At 40.9% G+C, this 25,399-nt stretch overlaps 1 protein-coding gene across 2 annotated transcripts in view; it reads right to left on the bottom strand.

Moving 5' to 3' along the window:
- The window catches only part of DMC1 (DNA meiotic recombinase 1), a 36,577-nt gene that overhangs the window by 4,949 nt on the left and 6,229 nt on the right, over positions 1 to 25,399 (bottom strand). The window contains exons 7-13 of one of the 2 annotated variants that reach the window (XM_079773818.1): positions 24,264 to 24,305; positions 22,588 to 22,660; positions 16,842 to 16,933; positions 15,100 to 15,173; positions 14,858 to 14,972; positions 14,459 to 14,519; positions 923 to 1,039 (exon numbers count right to left, since the gene is read on the bottom strand). In XM_079773818.1, coding sequence (XP_079629944.1) covers positions 923 to 1,039; positions 14,459 to 14,519; positions 14,858 to 14,972; positions 15,100 to 15,173; positions 16,842 to 16,933; positions 22,588 to 22,660; positions 24,264 to 24,305 — 574 coding nt within the window. The remainder of the gene's footprint in view (positions 1 to 922; positions 1,040 to 14,458; positions 14,520 to 14,857; positions 14,973 to 15,099; positions 15,174 to 16,841; positions 16,934 to 22,587; positions 22,661 to 24,263; positions 24,306 to 25,399) is intronic. The other variant, XM_079773819.1, reaches the window with a different exon arrangement.

The raw sequence follows: 25,399 nt of genomic DNA, 5'->3' as shown, positions 1-25,399 counted from the left end.
AGAGGGATAGAGAGTTAGAAACATCGATAAGCTGCCTCTTGCACACCCCCTACTGGGGATGTGCCCACAACCAAGGTACATGCCCTTGATAAGCTGCCTCTTGCACACCCCCTACTGGGGATGTGCCCGCAACCAAGGTACATGCCCTTGACCGGAATCGAACTGGGACCCTTGAGTCCACAGGCTAACGCTCTATCCACTGAGCCAAACCGGTTAGGGCTATAATTATTTTTTTAAGAGAGAGAGTAGAAGGGAGAGAGGGAGACAGAGAGAGAGAGAGAGAGAGAGAGAGAGAGAGAGAGAGAGAGAGAGAGAGAGAGAGAAACATTGATGTGAGAGAGATACATCGATTGTTGCCTTCTACACATGCCCTGACCAGTCCGGATTGAGCCTGCAACCCAGATACCTACCCTTGACCAGGAATTGAACTGGTGACACTTCAGTGCGTGGGCCGGTGCTCTAACCACTAAGAAACACTGGCCAGGGCTGTTTATAATCCTTAAATAAATAAAGTACTGTGAAAGAATATAAGGCATAATATAGGGTATAGCCTAGACTGCAAGAGTCAGGGGAAGTGATATTTAAACTGAAACTTGAAAAGAAAACTGGCAGAAAGAAAGGAGAACATATTCCTGTCATATCTTGTACTTTTCCTGCACTTAACCACACTTCAGTTGGAATTATTTCATTATCTAGCTTCACTGTAAGCTTTGGAAGGTCAGGGACCAAGTCTGTCAATAGAATCCCTAAATCCCTAGAACCTAGTACACAGTAAGGCCTTTCCAATTAATTGAATAATTTTTGAGAAGGAAATTCAAACAATGTAGTATCTTCCAGTGGTATAATTACAGCCTCTCAAGAGAGACAACTTCATTTAATACCATATGTACAAGAATCTGATTAAGAAAAGGGAAATATTTACCTGTCATAAATCTTGGCAATTCTTAGTTCTCCTCTTCCCTTTCGCAAGCTTATTCTTGTTGTTGATGCATGAGCCAGAATGTGTCCCCCAATGGGTTTTTTGGGGTCTGCCTGAAAACTGAATTAAAAATACCTTTTCAGGTTACAATATATGAACTATATAGAGTAAAACCTGCAATTTCAAGGTAACTTTTCTGTGGAGGATGGCAGTGGATGGAGTAGGTGTCTGTTATTTACAAGCAGAGGTTTGGCCCAGCTAGTGTGGCTCAGTGGTTGAGCTTTGACCCAGAAACCATAGAGGTCGTGGTTTAATTCCTGATCAGGGCACATGCCCAGGTTGTGGGTTCGATCCCCAGTAGGAGTGTGTGCAGGAGGCAGCCAATTGATGATGTTCCTCTCTCACTGATGTTTTTATCTCTCTATCCTTCTCCCTCTAAAAAACAATAAAAGCATATTTTTTAAAAATGAACAAGCAGAGTTTATTAACTTTGGAGTGAGGTAGGGTTTGGAGTCATCCAGGTCAGGCTTCTTGTTTTGTTTGATTTTTTTAAATAGAAAAAAAACAACACATACAAATAAAACATTACTATCTTAGGATAACTCTTGGGGTTAAGCAATTTTTCTTAGCAAAATACACTTTATTTCTTTATTCATGCACTCATTTATTAGAAATATTTATTAACAGCCTACTATGTGCCAACTACTATTCTAGTCTAATGAATAAGAACATTCAATGCTCCTTCATGATGCTATGATGTAAATGAGAGCAGATGGAAAACATCCGTCTATGTATTAACTGTAGTTAGAAGCCCTCAATGTTGTACTGGTTATGAATTTTCAGTGAAAATAATCTCAGATATAGAAGTTATCAAGAATATCAAGAACCTTGGACTGTAGAAAAATTGATGCTGCCACAGAAGGTAGAACAGTTAGAAGAGTCTATCAAGGGCAGACAAGAAAGGATAGTCAGAGTTAGCTAAATGGGCTGAGAGAAGTTTTAACAGCTATGTTACAGGTGATCTCTCAATACTGACTAGTAATTCTATATGAGCACAGTTAGCTTCACCTCCCCTTTTCCAAAACGTCAGTAGTTTCCTTAAGTCCCCTTCTGTATTCTTGTCCCCTCATCTTTGACAACACCGCCTGCTTCTTCACAAAGAAAATTAGTGCTTTCAGGAAGAAGCTCCCTCAACTCCACTTTCTTTCTATCTGCCACCTACACACGTATTTGCAGTGGTAGTCATTCTTCCTCCCTCCCTCTCAAACTTTTCTTTTTTCTTATTTCAGCAACTCCTCTTACACATGGGTGCCTTTGCACACAGGATTCCCTCTGAAATGAAAGTCTCTTTTCCATTGTCATTCTTCTTATGAGTCTTTCCTGATAACCCTGAAACAGAGTAGAACCTGCCTCCTCTGTGCTCTCAAACTACTGTATACATTTCTCTATTTAAAAAAAATTAATTTACTTATTTATCCTCTCCCAAAGGTATTTTTTCCATTGATTTTGATTTCTAGACAGAGTGGAAGGGAGAGGGAAAGACACACAGAGAGAAACGTTGAAGTGAGAGACACACAATTGGTTGCTCCTGCACCCTGCACCCGTGGAACCTAGCCACTCTGGCCATGGCTACAGTCCTCTATTAAAGCATATTAGGATACTGAGTCGACATCATCCTGGATTTAGTTCCTGGTGATATGCAGATGACAAAAAGAACCAGATTCAGCTCTTTCTGGTCCTTTGGGGGGGGGGGGGGGGGGTTGGGGACTTTATAAGGGGCAAAGGGCAGAGGTGCCAAGGGGAGGGGGGCAGGGGGCCTGAACAGAGATTGTGGATTGCAAATTAGTGAAATTAACCTAATCTTTTCCATTCAGCCACCCCACCGCTGGCCGGGCCCTAATTGCCCTGGTTAATCTCATTAACTCCATTGTGTGGCCGCAGTTCACCATTCTTCCGCCTGACCTCTCGACCCCCACCCTTTCCCCTCAGATCGGGTCCTATTTTTGGGTGCGACTTCCTCTGCACAAAGCTCAAATTCATTGTGGCCGATTTTACTTTGGGGCTACTTTCCTTTTGTTCCCTTTCCAATTTTGTTTTGTTTTGAAGAAAATGTGAGGGGCAGCTCCAGGAGGACTGAAAAGGCCGCTCTTCCTCCGGCCCGTGTACTCACCGCCAAATCTCACCTCTGCTTTATTTTATCTTGAGCCGCTCTCCCTAATGGAATTGGTTAACTCCCCGCCCTCCGCCAACCCTTTTGTTTTTGCAAAGGCCAAAATTTGTATAAAGGCACAAACGATGGAAGAGGTGCTGCATGCTTCTTTAAATATGTATATGTTTTTATTTTTTGCAGTCACTTTGGGTCTGAAAACTACCATAGCAGTCAGTCCCTAGGCCTTAGCGGAAACCAAATCTGGCCACTATTGACACTTGGCCATCAGAAGCAGCATCCTGAACCAGTTTCCAGGTGTTTACTGCGTGGGTGTCGGTAGGTTTTGTGTTTTTTCTTTTCTTTTTTAAAATTATATTTTGGAAATGGGGTGCCTTCTCTCCCACTTTTTGTAATAAAATAAAATAAAAATAAAGCACATTACATTGCAATTTTTTTTTTAATTTTTGAGGATGTTTATTAAAGCTGGTGTGGACGAAAGGGGCCACATGCTAACCTGACAAGCTCAGGGGAGGCCTGCATGGCGGTCTTGCAAACTCAGAGACCTAAAGTCACCACAAAGGATGGTCTGAAATTAAACTTTAACTAAAAGCAGTGATGGTGGGTAGTTACGTCCTAGGCCGGCATCTTCACTGATGAGGTCAACCTTTACCTTAACTGAGCCTATCTGTCTTTTTGCATCTATTATAACATACCCTTGAAATGTCTGGGTAACTTGTAACTTCCCTTTTCTGGACTCCTTGGGGCACAACTTAATGTGCCTGAGCGCCAGGCTGTCCTACAAATTCCTTCATTATCATGTTAATTGTTCCTGCATCCACCTAAGTATGTGTCTATATTTTACTTTTTATCCAATCCCAGGCGCCCCCCCCTTTGCTTTCTCCCGCCTCTCTATCACCAAAGGATTTCATGTAACTCACCTACTGTCCCTTCCTTTGATGGCAATGTATAAATACAGATGTAACCCCCCATTCTCAGGAGCATTATCTCAATCCGTTGAGGTTCTGCTTCCTGGCAATGGTCAACAGTTTGGCTCAAATAAACCCACAACATTTTTTTACACATTTGAATGTTTTCATGTTAACACTGGGGACAGTGAGACAAGAGGGGCCGGGCAATAAGCCTGGGCTGCTCTCTTTGGCTCACTAAGAAGTCAGAAATGGAGGCCTTGGGGACAGGTTCAGGGGCTTTGTCTGGGATGAACTGCTGCTGCCCATTGCTGCCCTTGGTTGCAAGCCTCCTGGGGTCTCTTAAAAGTTTAGGAGAAGCATGTCTGTGGGGGAAGGAGGAGGGGGAAGCGTGAGCTTACTCCTGGAAAGAATTGCCCACCACACTGCAATTTTTAATTCATGGGTCTCACTCCCCGCTATATTATAAATCTTTGTAACTCTGGTGCTTAGAAAAGTGCCTATAACATAGAAGGCACTCAATAAATATTCATTCTGGAATCAATACAGAAAATAAAATAATTTGGGTCTCCTTAGTCTAGATCCTTTTGGATGTAGATTTGTGATAGATCTTTGAAGGAGCTATAATTCAAGAAAAAATTTAAAGGATGTTCTGACAGAAGGCAAATGTAAAAGGAGATAGAATTTCTCCCTAATTGAAGTAATCCTTTCCCAAACCCTGTACAGGTAATCTAAAGAAGAGTAGGAAACTGGAACTTCTGCATGCATAGCCATGGTGTTTTCTTAGCAAATTAGTGTTTGCTATTTCCAATGTAGTGCCCTATGCACAAAAGAGAATTGGTATTACTGTTTATTCTTGACTAGAGGCCCGGTGCACGAATGTGCACCAGTGGGGTCCCTCAGCCTGGCCTGCACCTTCTCGCAATCGGGACTCCTTGGGGGATGTTGGACTGCCGGTTTCAACCCAATCCCTGCAGCCAAAACCGGCAGTCTGACATCCCCTGAGGGATATAGTAGTGCGCGAAGCAGCAGGCGGCCAGGGAGGAGCCCGAGCTGCTGCCACCACTTGGTGGCGCTGCTGCGGACCCGGGAGAGGCTTGCACCACCACAGATGCGCTAGCCAGCAGTGAGCCCGGCATCTGGCCTATTGGTCAGCTGAGCAGTGCTCCCACTGTGGGATCACACTAACCACCAGGGGGCAGCTCCTGCATTGAGCGTCTGCCCCCTGGTGGTCAGTGCGCATCATAGCGACTAGTCAAACGGTCAACCAGTCGCTTAGGGTTATATATATACTAGAGGCCCAGTGCACAAAATTTGTGCACTGGAGGGGGGGCGGGTCCCTCAGCCCTGCTTGTGCCCTCTCGCAGTCTGGGACCCCTCACTCCTTACCGCTTGCCTGCTCGCTGCTCCTTAGCGCTGCCGCAGAGGTGGGAGAGGTTCCTGCCACCATTGCTGCGCTCGCCAGCCGTGAGCCTGGCTTCTGGCTGAGTGGCGCTCCCCCTGTAGGGGCAGCTCCTGCGTTGAGCATCTGCCCCCTGGTGTTAGTGTGTATCATAGTGACTGGTCCTTCTGCCGAAACAGTAGCTTAGGCTTTTATTATATAGATAGATTGTTCTAGGTGAAGAGCCTGAATGTTAAGAAGAATGTCATTTCTAAAGGGAGATGATTTTGAATGAACTAAATAGGGAAATAAATGATAGGGTTTGCAAAAGTACTAAAAAAAATATATAGGAAAGATATGGGGAGAAAAAAGTACTTAAAATGAGACATAAACTAAGTGGTTATATTTAATCAAATAGATTGCAAGATAGCAAAACAGCCTTAGCTCTGGGAGAATGTTAAGCCAATTCAAATTTTACTTGTTCCATCAAGGTATTCAAGGTTCTGGGTAGAATTTGGGGCCAAATTCATGGCTCTTAACCTTTTTATAGGTCACTAACATGTTGATAATTTAATAAAAGATATAGACTCTCTCCCAGAAAAATGTACATATGTACATATATAAAAGTTTGCATATATGTTTAGGAGATTCATAGGTATAGACAGGTATCCTATATAATAATCCTATATAATAAAAGGCTAATATGCAAATTGACCAAACGGCAGAATGACCAGTCGCTATGACAAGCACTGACCACCAAAGGGCAGACTCTCAATGCAGGAGCTGCCCCCTGGTGGTCAGTGCGCTCCCACAGGGGGAGCGCCACTCAGCCAGAAGCCCTGAGCCAAGCTCATGGCTGGCGAGCGCAGCGGCGGTGGCAGGAGCCTCTCCCGCCTCCAAGGCAGCGCTAAGGATGTCTGACTGATGGCTAGGTTGTCAGTTGGACATCCCCTGAGGACTCCTGGACTGCAAGAGGGCGCAGGCCAGGCTGAGGGACCCTCCACAGAGTGCACAAATTTTGTGCACTGGGCCTTTAGTTTATAATAATAACAGCCTGGCTGGCATGGCTCAGTGGTTGAGATTCGACCTATGAACCAGGAGGTCACAGTTCGATTTCCGGTCAGGGCACATGGCTGGGTTGCAGGCTCGATCCCCAATGTGGGGCGTGCAGGAGGCAGCTGATCAATGATTCTCTCTCATCACTGATGTTCTATCTCCCTCTCCCTCTCTCTTCATCTCTGAAGTCAATAAAAATATATTTAAAAAATAATAATAACAACCAAGATTTATTGAATCCTTACTATGCGGCAGTCCATACTATTCTATCTCATCTAATTATTTCCCTTTGCTTGGATTCCATATTTAGTAAGTAACTTTGGATTAAAATTTGGATTCCTATAGAGGTCAACCTACAGAGAGAATGCACTGGTCATAAGAACCTCAAATGTAGTTACATTTTTCAGTATCAGTAAACTGGCCCTCTGGTCTTTGAGTCTCATGAGCTTGATTAATGTGGGTCTGCCCCTGAGAGATGGACTTGTTCTTAGCAGGCTGACTGAATCAAATCTCTGCCTGCAAGGCTGAGGGCCTTGAATTCTGGTCAATTGACTAGGGTAATAGGAATATCCCTGAAAAGCCTCTCAAATGACAGCATGCCAACCTTTTCCATCATATACAGCCCTGATGTACTGTATGGTATATGAACTTGGGGTTAGACTTGGTTTCAAATTTTGGCTTATCAGCCAGATACATGACCTTAGGAAAAAAATTTTTTTTTTAAAAATACATTTTATTGAGTTTTTACAGAGAGGAAGAGAGAGGGATAGAGAGTTAGAAACATCGATGGGAGAGAAACATCGATCAGCTGCCTCCTACACACCCCCTACTGGGGATGTGCCCGCAACCAAGGTACATGCCCTTGACCGGAATCGAACCTGGGACCCTTGAGTCCGCAGGCCGACGCTCTATCCACTGAGCCAAACCGGTTTTGGCAGGAAAAAATTTTTAACCATTCTAAGTGTGTTTCTTCATTTTAAATGGGGGATAATAACTGTGCCTAACTAGGAGGGTAGTGTTGAAAATAAAATAAATTATTTAGGTAAGGCATTAGCCCAGTGACTACAATTATTACCACCTGCTTTCTTAAACCTGAAGCAAACACCTTATCTATGTTACCTTGGGCTTCTTACCTTTATGAATCTTATTTCTTTAACTGTAAAATGAGAACAAAAAGACCTTATTTCTTAGGGCTATTGTGAGGATTCAAGATATATTTAGTATAACTCATTGGGAGCCTACTACATGCCAGGAACTGTGCCAATTAGCTCTACCCTTACAGTAATCTTGGCACATAAGAGATACTCAACAAATGATAATTATTATTATTTAACTAAACAATTCAGATAAAACATACAGACCAAGAAAATCTTCTTAAAGTTTCTTTGAACTTTCTTTGAACCAAATCTTGAGGTAAAGTACAAGATAGCATTCCACGTTCTTTTAGAGTGCTTTAATTTACTTCTATTTCTGACCAAGTAAAAACAGCTTAAGAAAAACACCCACATCCCTCCTTTAGCATATTCTCTTATTTCCCCTTCTTTTGTATTTTCTTTTCCACTTCTTTCCTCCTTTGCTCAGGGGTTAGGAGGATGTGATGATAAAGAGGAAGAGATGGGGTTGGATATTAGAAATAAAGAGGGCCCAAGAAAGATTATTTATCCCCCTCTGGTTGAACAGAATACGGCCTATATCATACTATTGAGGGTAAAACACAGAACAACCTGACCTCCCAACCTCAAATTTGGGTGATGGGGTCATGAAGCATAGGTTATGGTGATGGTAGGGCAGATAATATCTTTCTGGGAGTGGAATGTACTTAATCATGACAGTGAGGCTAAAAGAGCATATCTTTGAAGTCAAAGATACAAGGATTAAAATCCTGGTTCTGTTTTTGTTTTTAAATAATTTTTATTTATTTCAGAGAGGAAGGGAGAGGGAGAGAGAGACAGAAATATCAATGATGAGAGAGAATCATTGATCAGCTGCCTCCTGCATGCCCCACACCAGGGATTAAGCCCACTACCCAGGCATGTACCCTGACCGGGAATCAAACCCATGACCTCCTGGTTTATAGGTTGATGCTCAACCACTAAGCCACACAACCGGGCTGGCTCTGTTCTTTAATTGTGTGATTGAGTAAGTACTAAATACGCTGAGCCTCTGTTTCCTCCTTTGTAAATTAGGAATAATAATATCTATCTGAAATACTTGTTGGAGTGGTGACCTTGAGGGGCCTGGGCAAAGGCAAGCTTCAGGGACAACTGATAGTCGTGTTTTGTTTTTTTTACCTGCTAAGGGGTAAGCTTATAGATGGAATTTCTGAGAAGGGGTCCAATGAGGAGAAAAAGATGGGGTGAGCATGCTCAAGAATAAGGAAGATGCTTTGAGGTTAGGGGAAGATAGTGAGAAAAGAATATTGCCAGAAGAGAAGAATTTTGGAGAAAGAGAAGAGATGGTTTAAAAAAAGGAATATGTTTAACAAGTTTTGTTAAGTAATTCACCCCTTTTGTTTCCTCCCAAAGTATGCAGAAAACTCTACATTTTTTTCTACACTTTGAGATGGAATTCTAGAGTTTTTGAAGGATGGAGCAACATACTGGGAATACCTTCACAAAAAGAACAGGAAGGCCCAAGGAGGCTGAGTGAATTACATAAGATAATGCATGAAAGACCTGGCACATGGTAAGCAATCAATAAATATAAATTCTCTTAATTTTGATGGAGAAAAATGTAAGTTCAAATGACAAGGTCACCATGCTAGTAACCCTGGTTTAATATTTTTCTCTAACTATATTGCCTCTTAATTTATGCTAATGATGTTAAATCGGAGGGTGTAGTCATTCTTCAGTAGGAGACATCCCTAGAGAATAAACTGACTTCATATTTATGAGACTGCAAATGTCTTAAGATGACTTTTTGTTTTAGCAAGACAAATACACAAATGAAGTAGGCGATTTCATGGTCTTATTCATCCCTCATCTTATTATTTACCCTGGTGAGGAGTTTTATAGCCTGACTAGAGGCCCGGTGCACAAAATTCCTGCACTGGGGAGGGGGGTCCCCTCAGCCCGGCCTGCGCCCTCTCACAGTCTGGGACCCCTTGCTCCTTACTCCCCGCCTGTTCGCTGCTCCTTATCACTCAGCTCACTGCTCCTTAGCGCGGCTACAGAGGCGGGAGAGGCTCCCACCACTGCCGCTGCACTCGCCAGCTGCCAGCCGTGAGCCCAGCTTCTGGCTGGAGCGCACTGACCACCAGGGGGGGCAGCTCCTGCGTTGAGCATCTGCCCCCTGGTGGTCAGTGTGCATCATAGTGACTGGTTGTTCTGCTGTTCAGTCGATTTGCATATTAGTCTTTTATTATATAGGATATTCTGACTTTTTATCTCTAGACCTTCATCAATTGGATCATTCTAGCTTTAAAATCTGTATCTGTAAGCCTTGTCTAGGAGCTATTGCTCTGCTGTATCACACGGTAGCTCGTTGCCTCTATAATTTTGTTTCTTTTTAATACAATGTGCCATCAAGTATAATGCATGGGATATAAGCCTCAATTATTGTCTGCGTACTTGGGGACTCATCCTAATTATAGTGATATTTCTCTGACAGGCTCCAGGCAAGCTGTAGCTTGAAGTTCCTCAACACTGAGAAAAAAAGGTATTTTCTTTATGGGAGGTTTTCTAATAGCATTTGGAATCCTTTAGTTTAAAACTTTTTTTTTTCCATTTAGTGTGGTAATTTATGTGCCTTGTATGAAGACATGCATTTAATTTGTATTGTTATAATTTAAAATACTTTAGAATATACTAATTATGGAGAGCCTTATTTCCTTACAACTCAGGTAGGTGGAGGAGATGATGTTTCAAAGCAGATGTTTCAAAGCTAGCAAAAGTACTAGCTTCTGTTACCTTCTCTGGCTCTTTACCTAGCTCAGCCTTTATATAATAAAAGGCTAATATGCAAATCGACTGAACAGCAGAATAACCGGTTGCTATGACACACACTGATCACCAGGGGGCAGACGCTCAACACAGGAGCTGCCCCCTGGTGGTCAGTATGCTCCCACAGGGGGAGCACCACTCAGCTAGAAGCCAGGCTCACAGCTGGCAAGTGCAGCAGCGGCTGCGGGGCGGGAGCCTCTCCTGCCTCCACAGTAGCGTGAGCCTCTCCTGCCTCCGCGGCAGCGCTAAGGATGTCCGACTGACAGCTTAGGCCCCCTAAGCCGTCAGTCAGACATCCCCCGAGGGCTCCTGGACTGTGAGAGGGCACAGGCCGGGCTGAGGGACCCCCCCCCAACACCGAGTGCACGAATTTCGTGCACCGGGCCTCTACTTTCATTATAAATCTCCTCTCCGCTCCGACTCCTTCAATTATTTCCTTTTTGTCACCTCTCTATTTCTCCTGTCATTGTCTTACTGGAGTCAATCCAAAATGGTTTTATTCTTTTGGAAACTTTCTACAAATATAAGAAAAAGAACCCTACCTGTGACCTAATTCCCACTGATTTCCTTTGCCTTCTAACTCCAGATAGACAGTGTTGGCCTCTTCATTGTTCCCTCCCCACATCTGAAGAAAGAACATTGCTCTTTAACTTGAACTGTTTTATTTGAATGCAACCCACTGAGCCAATGAGTCATTTTCTCTTTTTAAAGCAAGCCTGAAAAATCTTCCATTTCTCTTCAGTTTAAAATTATTCTGTTTGTGAAGTATTTTATGTCCTATGTATAAAGATACCCTATAAAACAGAGAAGACTGCCTTCACAACTCAATGACTAACGACAATGGATGCCCTACCAAGACTTAAATTTTGAGTTAAAGGGGCATCATTTAGTTGTCTTTTTTTTACGAAGGCAAGGCACATAGTCTTTTTTGTTCACTAGTGAATTTCCATAATCTTGATATACATTTTCAATAAATATTTATTGAATGAATTAAATGATTGATTTCCCCCTTCTCAATATTTTAACTTGCTTAATATCATTTGTGTAGTCTTTTCACATTGGAATCTCCTGTGATTAAGTAGAAAATACTCATAAAAGAGTATTGAAAAATGAGAGCTATATCAAACTGCAGAAGGTGCACCAATACTCTTAGAGTTAATTTAGAAAATGTCTAATGAGAGACACATTTATTTCAGTACAATTTGCAGAATCTACACTAGCATATCAAATATCATCTAATATATATGTCAATCTCCATTACATTTATTTTATAATTAGAAGTTTGGGGAATGGAATAGACAGCAGAGTGACTGCAGTTAATAATAAAAAATAATATATGTCAATGACTCATTTATCTGCTACTCTCTGATATACTGACTCAATTTTCAAGTGATATCACTATGTTTTGCAACCATCAGAGTAATAATTGATGGAAGCAAAAATCTTCAACGGATGTTGAAATCAATGGGTGAAAGCTTATCATAGAACAAGGTATTTACACCAGTCTCAAAGTATAACCTCACAAATTACTTGTTGATTACAAAGGGGAAAATGTCTTTTACAATGCAGAAATTTTGTGAACACCATCTTAATCACATGATCAAACTTAACACCACTAATAATGGGACAAACTGTCCTATAATTTTCTTGCCAAAAGTGTTTAACACTTTAAATAATGAGGAAAAATCAACTGAAATTTGAGGGACATTCTGAAAAACAGTTCGCCTGTGCTCTTCAAAAATGTCAGTGTCATAAAAGTCTAACAAAGGTTGAGGAGCTGTTTTGATTAAAGGAGACTAAAGAGATATGACAATTACATGCAAAGTACAATCCTCCATTGCTCTTAAATCTAAAACAAAACAAAAAAATCCCAACAACTATAAAGGAAATTATTGTCACAATTGGAGACACTTGAATAAAAGTGTATATTAGATAACACAGTATGCCAATGTTAAATTTCCTGAGTGTAATAATTATATTGTAGTTATGTATGAAAATGTTCTTGTTCTTAGAAGAGCTATGCTGAAGCATTACATGGTGAAGTGTCATGATGTCTACAAATAATTCTCAATGATTCATGGAAAAAAGACCCTCAAGTGGTTCACCAAAAAATACACACACGCACATATGATATGAGTGTGTGCACACATGAGAAAAAACATGTGGCAAAATGTTAACAATTTGATGAGTCTAGGTGAAAGATATATGTGTATTTATTATACTTGTCTTGCAACTTTTCTCTGATAAAAATTTTTTCTAAATAAAAAGTTGTTGAAAAGATCTTTAAAAGCAATATTATGGATTCAGGATTATTTTGATTGCTCATTAAGATATATAATCTTCAGAATTTTTTTATGGTAGCAACTAAACTTTCTTCAAATTTTCTCTTTTCATTACCTTCTTTTATCTCTGCTTGCCTTTCCCTTCACTGCCATCTTTCAAACAGAGCCATCAATTGGTGAATTACATGTATAAATATTTCAACAAATTTGCATATGCCTAATATGGACTGAATTGCTTCTTTAAACAGTAGACTTCTCTCATAGGAACTCTTATACATACATACATACATACATACATACATACATACATACATAAATCCTATAACGCCTGCCCCCCTCCCTTTTTTTTTAAAGCTAACAGTTTATTAGTTCTATAGAAGTCATTCATATATCTGGAATATATTTTAATTTCCCTGGGATTTTTTCTTCTTATCCTTTAATATTCTTTTAGTCCTAGACAAAAGCAGAGCCCAAAGTATCTCTGAAAATAGTTAAACTATTGCTTTATTTTATAAAGAGCTAGAGAAAAATAGGTTCTGGATAACAAATAAGTGATATTTGCAATTATAAAGTAACTAGAGGCCCGGTGCATGGATTCGTACACATTGAAAGTAAATTAATTAGAAGGTGGCCAGTGGGGGTGGAGACTGGGTGAGACTGGCTGGATATGCCCTGGAGCCAACCTTCCTCGGTCCCTCCCCAGCCGGCCGCACTTGGAGTGGGGCCGAGGCTTGAAGGGCATCTACGGAGTGACCGGGGTCCCTCTGGCAGGTGTGGTCCCTTGGCCTGGCCTGTGAGGATTGGGCCAAAGCCGGCTCTCTGACATCCCCCAAGGGGTCCTGGGTTGTGAAAGGGTGGTACTTGGGTGACACACTCTGGAATCGGGCTACCTCCACTCTGGTTCCGGGTGCGTCACCTGAGAACCACAGCTGCCAAGTCACTGCAGCTCGGCAGCTCCTGCATTGAGCGTCTGCCCCCGGTGGTCATTGTGCATCATAGCTACTGGTTGGATAGTCACTTAGGCTTTTATACATATAGACTAGAGGCTCAGTGCACTAAATTTGTGCATGGGGGGGGGTCCCTCAGCCCAGCCTTCACCCTCTTGCAATCCGGGACCCCTCGGGGGATGTTCAACCCCTGTGGGATTGGGCCTAAACTGGCCATCGGACATCCCTCTCACAATTCGGGACCGCTGGCTCCTAACTGCTCGCCTGCCTGCCTGATTGCCCCTAACTGTCTCTGCCTGCCTGCCTGATCACCCCTAACCGCCTCTGTCTTGGCCCCCGCACCTGGGACTCAGGCTTCCCTCCTCCAGCTGGCCAAAGGCAACCGGGATACGGGCTTCCTTCCCTCTGGCTGCTGCAGGCACCTGGGACCCAGGCTTCCCTCCCTCTTGCCGGCTGCAGGCACCCGGGACCTGGGCCAGCTTTGCCTAGGTTGGCCACAGGCACCCGAGTCGGCTTCGCCCGGGCAGGCACCAGGGACCAAGGGTGGCTTCCCTGCCTCCGGCCGGGGCCGCAGGCATCCGGGACTGTGACCTCGGCGGCTTCCCTGCCTCCAGGGAGGCTTCCCCTGGGCCAGGCCCTTGCTTTATCCAGAAGGACATCTGGAAGATGTCCGGTAGATCCGGTCTAATTAGCATATTACCCTTTTATTAGTATAGATATGAACTGTGCAATAAAGAGGTTTGTGATATATCTGTGACCACATCAGAACTGATTATATTGGAATTGTTTTCTATTCTACACTTTAATCCTCTGTTATTAACCTTTGTGAAATACAAAAGCGGAATATTGGGGCTTACGTCATAGTTGCTCCTGGATCAGCAGTCATTTGATTGGTCACAAACACAGCCACATTATATTCTGCATCAAGAAATAAAATTAAGAAACTAAGATAATGGCAAAGTAAATATAAGAAGTTCTTTGCTTAGATTTCAGAAGTTAGGAATATTGTAGCTTATTTTATAAACAAAATTATATTCCTATTTTTCTTTAATTACATAAATTGAGTCAAAGTTATTATTATTTAGGTACCTTATTGTATTAGAATAAATATTTTTTTAAAGAGCGGTATTCTCTTGAAAGTAATTTTAATTTTAGAAAATGTATTGCTTCCTGACATTATTCTGAGCTTCTCTGCAAAGTCTACTCAGGAAACAGTCACAGATGCTAATCTGATAGTGCTATTTATTAAAATCTACCTTCTGAGATTTTTTGGAGTCGTGATAACATCTGGGCCAATTTTTGTTGTCGTTCAGCCAACTCCCCACGACCACTGAAATCCACTCGAAAAAGTGCCATTATCGAATCAATGATCTGCACAGAATTCATGTAAAAATAAATATGCATTTGGAAAGGAAGAAGTTAATATGAATCAGAATCATTAAAAGAAAAATAATATACTAAATAGCTCTGTGAATGAGCAATATTTAAAAGCTTGTACCAACAGCTTGAAGATGCCAGCTTCTTCATGGAATTTTGCTGCTACATAGTCAAGTAGCTCCATCTGATGTTCACCTGGTGGGAAATGCAGTGAGAAAATGTTATAAAAGCTGGAAAAAGCAGAGGCAAAAATCAATTATGTCTTTGGCAGTCAGGCAAAGAGAATCCTGGAAGGATTTCTTGCTTTTTTTTCTTTTTTTATCCTCACTCGAGGATATTTTTTCCATTGATCTTTTTTTAAAATTTTTAAAATTGATTTTAGAGAGATAGAAGCATCAGTGAGAGAGGAACATCACCATCAGCTGCCTCCTGCATGCACCCCTACCGTGGATAGAGCCCACAAACCCGGGCCATGTGCCCTGACCAGGAATCCAACTAGTGACTTCTTAGTTCCTGGGTCAATGCTCAACTGTTGAGCCACACCAGCCAGGCTCCAGTGATCTTTAGAGAGAGAGTGGAAGTGAGAGATGAGGGAGAGAGAGAGAGAAAAAGAAAGAGGAAAATTGATGTGAGAGAAACACATTGATTGGCTGCTTCCTGCCTGTGCCCCTGCTGGGGCTGGGGAACCTGCAAGTGAGGTACATGCCCTTGACTGGGAATTGAACCCGAGACCCTTCCTTCCATGGCTGATGCTCTAACCAATGAGGCAAACCGGCCAGGGCAAATTTTTCTTTTTAAAAATATTTTTGTATTGATTTCAGAGAGGAAAGGAGAGAGAGAGAGAGATAGAAAAATCAATGATGAGAGAGAATCATTGATTGGCTGCCTCCTGCATGCCCCACACTGGGGATCGAGCCTGAAATCCGGGCATGTGTCCTGACCAGGAATCAAACCCTGACCTCCTGGTTCATAGGTCGATGCTCAACCAGAGTCAAGCCAGCCTGGCAGGATTTTCTTAGTTATTTAATTATTTAACTTTATTAAATACTAGAGCAGTGGTTCTCAACCTTTCTAATGCCGCGACCCTTTAATACAGTTCCTCATGTTGTAGTGACCCCCAACCATAAAATTATTTTCGTTGCTACTTCATAACTGTAATTTTGCTACTGTTAATGAATCATAATGTAAAGATCGTATGTAAATCCACAACAAGAGGAATTGTATTAAAGGGTCGCGGCATTATAAAGGTTGAGAACCACTGTACTAGAGGCCTGGTTCATGAAATTTTGTGCACTCGGGGGCGGGCGGAGGCATCCCTCAGCCCAGCCTGTGCCCTCTCACAGTCAAAGAGCCATCAGGGGATGTCTGACTGATGCGAAGGCAAGAGAGGCTCCCGTCACCACTGCTGCGCTTGCCAGCTGTGAGCCTAGCTCAGGGCTTCTGGCTGAGTGGTGCTCCCCCTGTGGGAGTGCACTGACCATCAGGGAGCAGCTCCTGCATTCAGCATCTGTCCCCTGGTGGTCAGTGTGTGTCATAGTGACTGGTTCTTGGGCAGTTTGGTCAATTTGCATATTAGCCTTTTATTATATAGGATGACTTCATATTCTGCATCAGCATACATGCCAAATGCTACATTACCCATGATACTCTCCATTTCAAACACAAAGGTAAGAAATAATTTCAGGGCATTTTAATATCTAAGGACTTACCAGATGATACAATTTGTGGACTAAATTAATTTGGAGAAAAGTAAAATAAAAAGAGAAAATAACAGTGTCAAAAAGTTGTGATTATTACTCAGATAGTAAATCAGTGCTGCCAACCTTAAAACAACCCAAGCATCCAATTGCATGGGGTTCTTACTAGTATATGCACGTGCATAAAGCACATTGTCCAGTACTGCATCATGGTCTACATTGAAGCGATCAGCAATGTCCCGGAGGCGATCTGGACGGCTGGAAGGTGCCAAAATTAAGGAACTAATAAAGCAATTCTAAAAAAGTTTAGACAACTACAAAAAATAATACTGTCAGGAAATGAACAGAGAGGCAAAATGATGTACCTGCAAAGGTATTCTGGAGGATACTAATAATCACTTCAAATCTACACCACATTTTATTTTTCATAAGTGCCTCAATGAATACCTTAGGTAGTGATAATGGTTAGAGAAATGATAAAGTCGTAAGCATTTAAATGTTAAATTATCTAATCTTTACAATACCATGGAAGCCAGTTGTATGGCCTATATTACATTTTACAAATGAGGACACTGACAGAGATTAAGCAAATGACTCAGGATATGCAGCAAATCAATTACAAGAGAAAAACTAAATACTAAGATTTGTGAATCTCTTTTGTTCTCAATTCTATAATAGATGTATTCTAGGAAGATAATATTACTGAATTATAATTTAAGTTACTTCAAAGTGAATTAATTCACTCTGTTCATACTCCTCACTTGTTCAATATGAAATAGCTTAATACACCATTAATCATGTTTTGCCAATGAATGGTAAATTTAACTACGTGAACCAAAGGATCAGAAAGGTAACTTCAAAGGTCAAAAGGGAATTACCAACCTTCTTCTAAGGAGTTTTGCTAGCTTTCTGAAATTAGTAAATTCATATGGAAGCAAATTCAGTGTACCTGCAAAGGTATTCTGGAAGTTGCTAATTATCACTTAGATCTATCTAAACTGTAAAGGAATAAAAATATTTTTCACCATGTCAGTGTTTACAAAACTTGGTTACTATGTAACCAGAAGTATAAAAATTGCTTATGCTGAAGGGAAGTTCAAATCAATCTACAAATATTTATTAACTGAACACCATATGGAATAAATCACCATAATCATAAATTACCAATGCAAGGCATTATGGTGCATATAAAGAGTCATAAGATAATCCACACCAAAAAGTAAGCATAAAACATAATTAAGTAGGCAAAATATAAACATTAAAAAGAAAAATATCAAGAGAGAACCAAATACATGTAAGAGACACTGAAAGAATGAAAACATTCTGCTGAGCACTCGTGTGTCCTTGTCCCTCCCTACTCGTTCTTATATAGGACTTGGCTCCTAATTGTTTCTCTTTACCATTCTTGATAAAATCCAAATTGCCCAAACAGTGGTTTTTAATCTGCAAGAACAATTCCTCCCTCTCCGAGAACCATCCTTAAATAGCTATTTCTGAAACTAGCTGGAGCCCAGCTGAGCTCTTCTTATTACAGCCCTATACAACATTCCATCCTCCTTCCCCAAGTTAGAAATTTCCTTCAGAGTCTTCTTATGCCCAGTATTTCCAAATAAAGTATTCTGCAAACAGTTCTCTGGTGTTTTTCTTCTACTGGAGTTTTTTTGGATAGTAAATTTAGAGGATCTGTATGATCCAGAAACACTGTGAAGTGGGGATAGAGGGAGCAAACACCCAATAGGATAGAAATATACCATGCAAATTTGTATATGACAGGCCAAATGAACATTCAAGAGTGAAAGCAAAATAATGTATCTTCAGAATGCCAGAGCTCAAGTTTACCACCTCATTACTTTTCTGATAAAATGACTTGAGTAGGTACTCCAGGAAAACAGAAATACAGGAAAGATTTGGGATGCAAAAAACAATAATGAATAAAACCCCCCCGAGAATCTCAATAGTTAAGTCTAAATAATTGAAACTCTTCTTTTTGCTCATCCTTCACATCCAGATTTCCTCCTACTTCCTCTATCTCCATTGTTTCTTCTTTTTAGTCCTTTCTAAATACTGGCATACCCCAAAGTTGTATTCTCAGTTCTCTCTTCTCTCTAAGTTCTCTTGCCCCCTTGGCTATTACATCCATATCTCTGGGTCCTATCCCTTTCTTAAGCTGAGTCCAACATTTGCAATTGCCATTTGAATGTCTTCCTGTACCTCACATTCAACACATTAAAATGAAACACCACCTTTTCTCTGAAACATGATCTGCTCGATTCGGTCATTAGCATCATGATTCTCCCATTTTCTACACAAAAAACCTTGTGTGGTTTCTCTCACCTCTCTCCTTTGTCTACCAAATACATTCATCAAGTCCTATCAATTTTCCTTCCTAATATTTCTTGTCCTTTTCTTTTTATCTCTACTGCTTCCAACCTAGATCAAGTTCTCATTACTTGCCTAGAATATTGCAAAAGTATCTAATTTATACTCATCATCCATCCGGTTTTAAAGCCCTTTATGTCTAAGACTAAAATCACCTTACCAGCCTTGCATTCTGGAATACCTTCCACTTCAAATAAATTCTTTGTTATCTAAACAGGTTCTGAGAAACCAAGATGGCGGCATAGGTAAACACCTGAACTGCTGCCTCGCACAACAATTTCAAAACTACAACTAAAAGACAAAACGGACATCATCCAGAACCACAGGAAGGCTGGCTGAGTAGAAATTCTACAACTAGAAGGAAAGAAAAAAACACACTGAGACTCACAGGAGCTGCAGAAGGCAGAGGTATGAAGGCGCGCGCAGAGAGGGCTGGCAACTGAGTACACGGCTGGCTTTCTCAATCAGGAGGGAGACACAAGCTCCCGACTGCTCTGAACTCCAGTTCCGAGCAAGACTCTGGGGACCCAGACTCATACGGGGAGAAACTGGACTGTCAGGCAGCGGGCAAAACTCGAGGGTGGCTTTCTCTCAGAGGTGCTTGCAGCGATTACCGCAGGACACAGACCCAGGGGCCTCTTAGGGCAGGGCTGATGGGAAGCCATTGCGATTTGCTCCGCCCTGAGACTCCGCCCCATCCAAGCTGAGTGCAGAGGCTTTTGCATATGAATGGCCTGGTCCTTTGAATTCTAAACTTACCTAACAAACTGCAGCTGAGTCAGTGAGACCCAGAACATCCAAAAGAAGGCCCAAGGCCCCATAGCAGTTTGCATTGCTTCACAGCTGGGCCTCATCTGGGCACCTCCAAAACCCAAACAAAGAAGAGCAATCTGCAGCTCCTGCTGGGTGGCCTCAGGCAGAGGCTAAATTATCACCTCTTTGGTGATCCAAGAGCCAGTGTACCCAGGGATCAGAGTGGGACCATCCAGATTACAACTCCTCAGATCCATAAGGGACACACTCAGGGGGCAGACTCAGTGAGCACCAAAGCCCCACTGAAGCAAGTCTTGCCTCATAAGGGTGTCTCCAGCACAGAAGTTCTCCCATCATAGACACAGCTGATCCTCACAGCCAATTGGCCTGGAGGTCAATTCCCCCCAGTGATACCAACAACAATAAAGGCTTAACTACAACAAGACTGTGCACACAGCCCACAAAGGGGTGCACCAATAGTGTCCATCTCAGGTAACTGGGGAGGCTGAGCCACTGGGCCCTATAGGACACCTAGCACACAAAGCCACTCTATCAACTCAGGGAAGCAGCCAAAATGCGGAGACAAAGAAAGAGATCACAAATGAAAGAAATGGAGGAAAGCAAACTACTGAATATAGAGTTCAAAACCATGGTTACAAGGTTTTTCAAGAATTTTCTAGAAAAGGCCAATAAATTTAGTGAGACCCTCGAGGATATGAAAAAGGACCAATTAGAAATTAAGCATACACTGACTGAAATAAAAAATAATATACAGAGATCCAACAGCAGACTAGAGGATCGCAAGAATCAAGTCAAAGATTTGAAATACAAAGAAGCAAAAAACACCCAACCGGAAAAGCAAAAAGAAAAAAGAATCCAAAAATATGAAGATAGTGTAAGGAGCCTCTGGGACAACTTCAAGTGTACCAACATCTGAATTATGGGGGTGCCAAAAGAAGAGAGAGAGCAAGATACTGAAAACCTATTTGAAGAAATAATGACAGAAAACTTCCCCCACCTGGTGAAAGAAATAGACTTACAAGTCCAGGAAGCGCAGAGAACCCCAAACAAAAGGAATCCACAGAGGACCACACCAAGACACATCATAATTAAAATGCCAAGAGCAAAAAACAAAGGGAGAATATTAAAAGCAGCAAGAGAAAAACAGTTAGTTACCTACAAGGGAGCACCCATACGATTGTCAGCTGATTTCTCAACAGAAACTATGCAGGCCAGACGGGAGTGGCAAGAAATATTCAAAGTGATGAATAGCAAGAACCTACAACCAAGATTACTCTACCCAGCAAAGCTATCATTCAGAATTGAAGGTCAGATAAAGAGCTTCGCAGATAAGAAAAAGCTAAAGGAGTTCATCACTGCCAAACCAGTATTATATGAAATGCTGAAAGGTATTCTTTAAGAAGAGGAAGAAGAAGAAAAAGGTAAAGATAAAAATTATGAACAACAAATACATATCTATCAACAAGTGAATCTAAAAATCAAGTGAATAAAAAATCCGATGAACACAATAAACTGGTGAATATAATAGAAACAGGGACATAGAAAGGAAGTGGACTGACAATTCTCGGGGGGGGGGGGGGAAGGGGTGTGGGGGGTGCGGGAAGAGACTGGACAAAAATCGTACACTTATGGATGAGGATAGTGGGGGGGGTAAGGGAAGAGGGTGGGGTGAGAATCGGGTGGAGGGGAGCTACGGGGGGCGGAAAGAGGAACAATTGTAATAATCTGAACAATAAAGATTTATTTAAAAAATAAAATAAAATAAACAGGTTCTGCCCTTTTCCCTTCTGTGCTTGTGCTCCTTTCATACATTTCCCCTTATTTTGAACCACCTTCTGAGTGAGCCAATAATCTTCTGTCTAATTATAAGTAAAACTAGAGGCCCAGTGCACAACATTCATGCACTCGGGGTGGGGGTGGGGGTACCCTCAACATGGCCTGTGCCCTTTCGTAGTATAGGAGCCCTCAGGGGATGTCAGACTATTTGCAGGGAGTTGGCCTAAGCTGCAGTTGGACACCCTTAGTGCTGCCATGGAGGTGGGCTGCTGCGCTTACCAGCCATCAGCCTGGCTTGTGGCTGAGCAGCGATCCCCCTGTGGGAGCTCACTGACCACCAGGGGGCAGCTCCTGCATTGAGCATCTGCCCCCTGGTGGTCAGTGCATGTCATAGTGACTGGTCATTCCACCGTTTGGTCGATTTGCATATTACTCTTTTATTAGATAGGATATTTGGAGAAGAGAATTAAAAATGAATATGTATTTTCCTCTCATGTATTTATTTTGTCAATTTCATAGAAAATCCTTTCAGAGAAATGAAATCTTTTTAAATAAAAAGTGATTTGAGTTCATGTCCCTGTTCAGGCGCTACGTTTTGCTGAAACCGGTTTGGCTCAGTGGATAGAGCGTCAGCCTGCGGACTCAAGGGTCCCAGGTTCGATTCCGGTCAAGGGCATGTGCCTTGGTTGTGGGCACATCCCCAGTGGGGGGTGTGCAGGAAGCAGCTGATTGATGTTTCTCTCTCATCGATGTTTCTAACTCTCTATCCCTCTCTCTTCCTCTCTGTAAAAAATCAATAAAATATATTTTTTTAAAAAAAGTGATTTGAGACCTTGACCAGCAATTATTTTTCCCTTGGCTTTTCTCATTATTGCTGGTTTCCGAGATGATTATAAAAATGATATATTTCAAACAAACTCTTTTATAGTAACATTACTATATCACACTACTACAACAGCAAGTTATTTAAGTAAAAAGGTTACAAAGTATTTTCTGTATCGATGAAGATAATCTTTCCTCCTGAGTAGCCACCTGCTCCTGGAAGTTGAGCTGTCACTAGGAAGCAATTAAGAGTTAATTAATATTAATAGGAATGAATACACTTTATATAAATAAATGTATAAATTAAAATGGGATTTATGCTGGTTGCAGTTCTTTTGTTAAGCTAGCAAAAAATCATGATCCTTTAGTTTCTAATCAGCATGTTATATTTTTATATTACTAATTTATGGCAAAATTAAAGCATTCTGCCAGCAGAATAGTAATTCAACAAAGAATGTCAACATCTCTCCCAAGGGGAGATATTCATGAAAGGTAGTTCTCCTAAAGAATAGAGACAGAATTTACTAACTTTCTTCCTATAAGAAATAATCACAAATATAATTTATGCTGTATAATTCATTTAAGTAATATTTTAATTTTAGTCAAAATTTAAAATGCATTTTCTTTCTATGTAGTAGTAGTTCATACTAAGGAATTATTTTACATTAAGTTCATGCATTATTTCATTTACTTTTCAAAACAACCCTAAATTTGGTACTATCATTATTCCTATTTTACTGATGGGGACAATTAGGAAGGTGAAGCAACTTGCCCAAGTCACATAGCTATTAAAGGTAGAGTCAAGAATGAAGCCAAGTATTTTGGTTCCAGAATCCTTTTCTTACCCATTTTGCCATGCCCCTTGTACTTAAGTCCAAGAAATGCACAGTAATGTCTTTGTGCAAAATGAAGTGTTTTTACTTACTCTGTTTTAGAAAAATTTATTTTTAAGTCTGTCTTAGGGCTAACCTTACTCCAAGGGATTCTAGGCCTCAATAGATTTTGTGACATTCTTGAAGATACAACATAGAAAAGATAGAATGGGAAAAATTGAGACAGCGAAGCCTCTCCCCACCAACACAATTTACCTCATCCCTATTTCCATTCAGGTGTTCAGAGTGCAGCATTTCACCTCAAGCATCACACATTCAAAGACTAGCTTTGGTATCTGTGTAACTATGGGCAGTTAACCTCTCTGAGATTCATTTTCTTTGTAAATCTGTTCAGATTACATGAGATTATATAAAGTATCAGGCACAACTTAGATTAGTGATAGCTATGATTATTTTTGTTATTATTATTATTTGTTGTTGTTGTTAATCCTTACCAGAGAATATTTTTCTCTTGATTTTTAGAGAGTGGAAGGGAGAGGGAGAGAGGGAGAGACAGAGAGAGAAACATCGATGTGAGAGTTTACTAACTTTCTTCCTATAAGAAATAATCACAAATATAATTTATGCTGTATAATTCATTTAAGTAATATTTTGATTAATTTTAGTCAAAATTTAAAATGCATTTTCTTTCTATGTAGTAGTAGTTCATACTAAGGAATTATTTTACATTAAGTTCATGCATTATTTCATTTACTTTTGAAAACAACCCTAAATTTGGTAGTATCATTATTCCTATTTTAGTGATGGGGACAATTAGGAAGGTGAAGCAATTAGGAAGGTGGTTGCCTCTTGCAGGTGCCCTAATCAGGGCTGGGGATGGAGCCTGCAACTGTGGTATGTGCCCTTGACCGTCATCGAACCTGGGAGCCTTCAGTCTGATGCTCTATCCACTGAGCCAAAGCGGCTGGGGCTTTGTTATTATTGTTGTTGTTATGTATCCTTACCACAGAGTGTATGAGAGAGCTGGGTTTTTCCAGTACGAAATTCTGTGAAATATAGAAAACAAAAACCCATAGTTAAGTTTTAGATATTTTCATAAATAATAAAATATCGCCTCACAGTATAGTTTCCTTTTCCAACAGTCAAATTTTACACATAAATTACCACATCATGAATAGATTCTGCATATATGAATACCAGTAGTAAAAATAACTTTTAAAGGTATTTTTTTTCACAGAATTGCCCTTTGGATAAAGATTAAGTTAAACAAAGTTTTCCTTAGGAATAGTCATATAAACAAGAGTTTAAGACCCTACCATAGGAGAGCATGGGGTTCTCCCACTGAACTGAGATCCTCAAAGGGAACTGAAGTAGTCTCATACTGGTGGTATGCCCTAACCACCAAAACAGCAAATTCTCTCTGGAGGAAACCTTGCAGTCACACCACTTTCGACCCACTGAACTCCCACAGATTAAAGTCAAGCAATGATCTCACAAATATCAATACATATACAAGACAATAAGCCACTAAGACTAAGATAATAAAAATAGAAATAATGAAAACCAGATATATTTCTCTAAGTCAACAAAACAACATATTTAATTCCCCCAGGGCTGCAAATACTGGAATTGTCAGGCATAGTATGTAATATAGTTATGCATGAATTGTTTTGAAGAAAAAATAGAGGATATAAACAGGGAAGAGAAAATCTACTATGTTCACTCAACATGCATTTCTTAAAAATAAGATCAGTTTCATTATTCAACTATCTTTTGAAAGAATGTAAAAAAATTCGACTATGTTCTATAGAAGTCAGAGATAAAACAATGAAAAATGTCAATAAGACCCATCTATTAATATTGGAATATATTTTAATTTTAGCATAGAATAATCCTGTATTATGAGAATTGATATTTTTAAAATATATATTTTATTGGTTTTTTACAGAGAGGAAGGGAGAAAGATAGAGAGTTAGAAACATCGATGAGAGAGAAACATCGATCAGCTGCCTACTGGGGATGTGCCCGCAACCAAGGTACATGCTCTTGACTGGAATCGAACCTGGGACCCTTCAGTCCGCAGGCCGATGCTCCATCCACTCAGCCAAACGGTTCAGGGCGAGAATTAATATTTTATCGT

This window comes from Cnephaeus nilssonii (genome assembly GCF_951640355.1).
Source record: "Cnephaeus nilssonii genome assembly, chromosome: 6".
In the NCBI taxonomy this organism is placed as follows: Eukaryota; Metazoa; Chordata; class Mammalia; order Chiroptera; family Vespertilionidae; genus Cnephaeus; species Cnephaeus nilssonii.
This window is presented reverse-complemented; position numbering and strand designations above follow the sequence as displayed.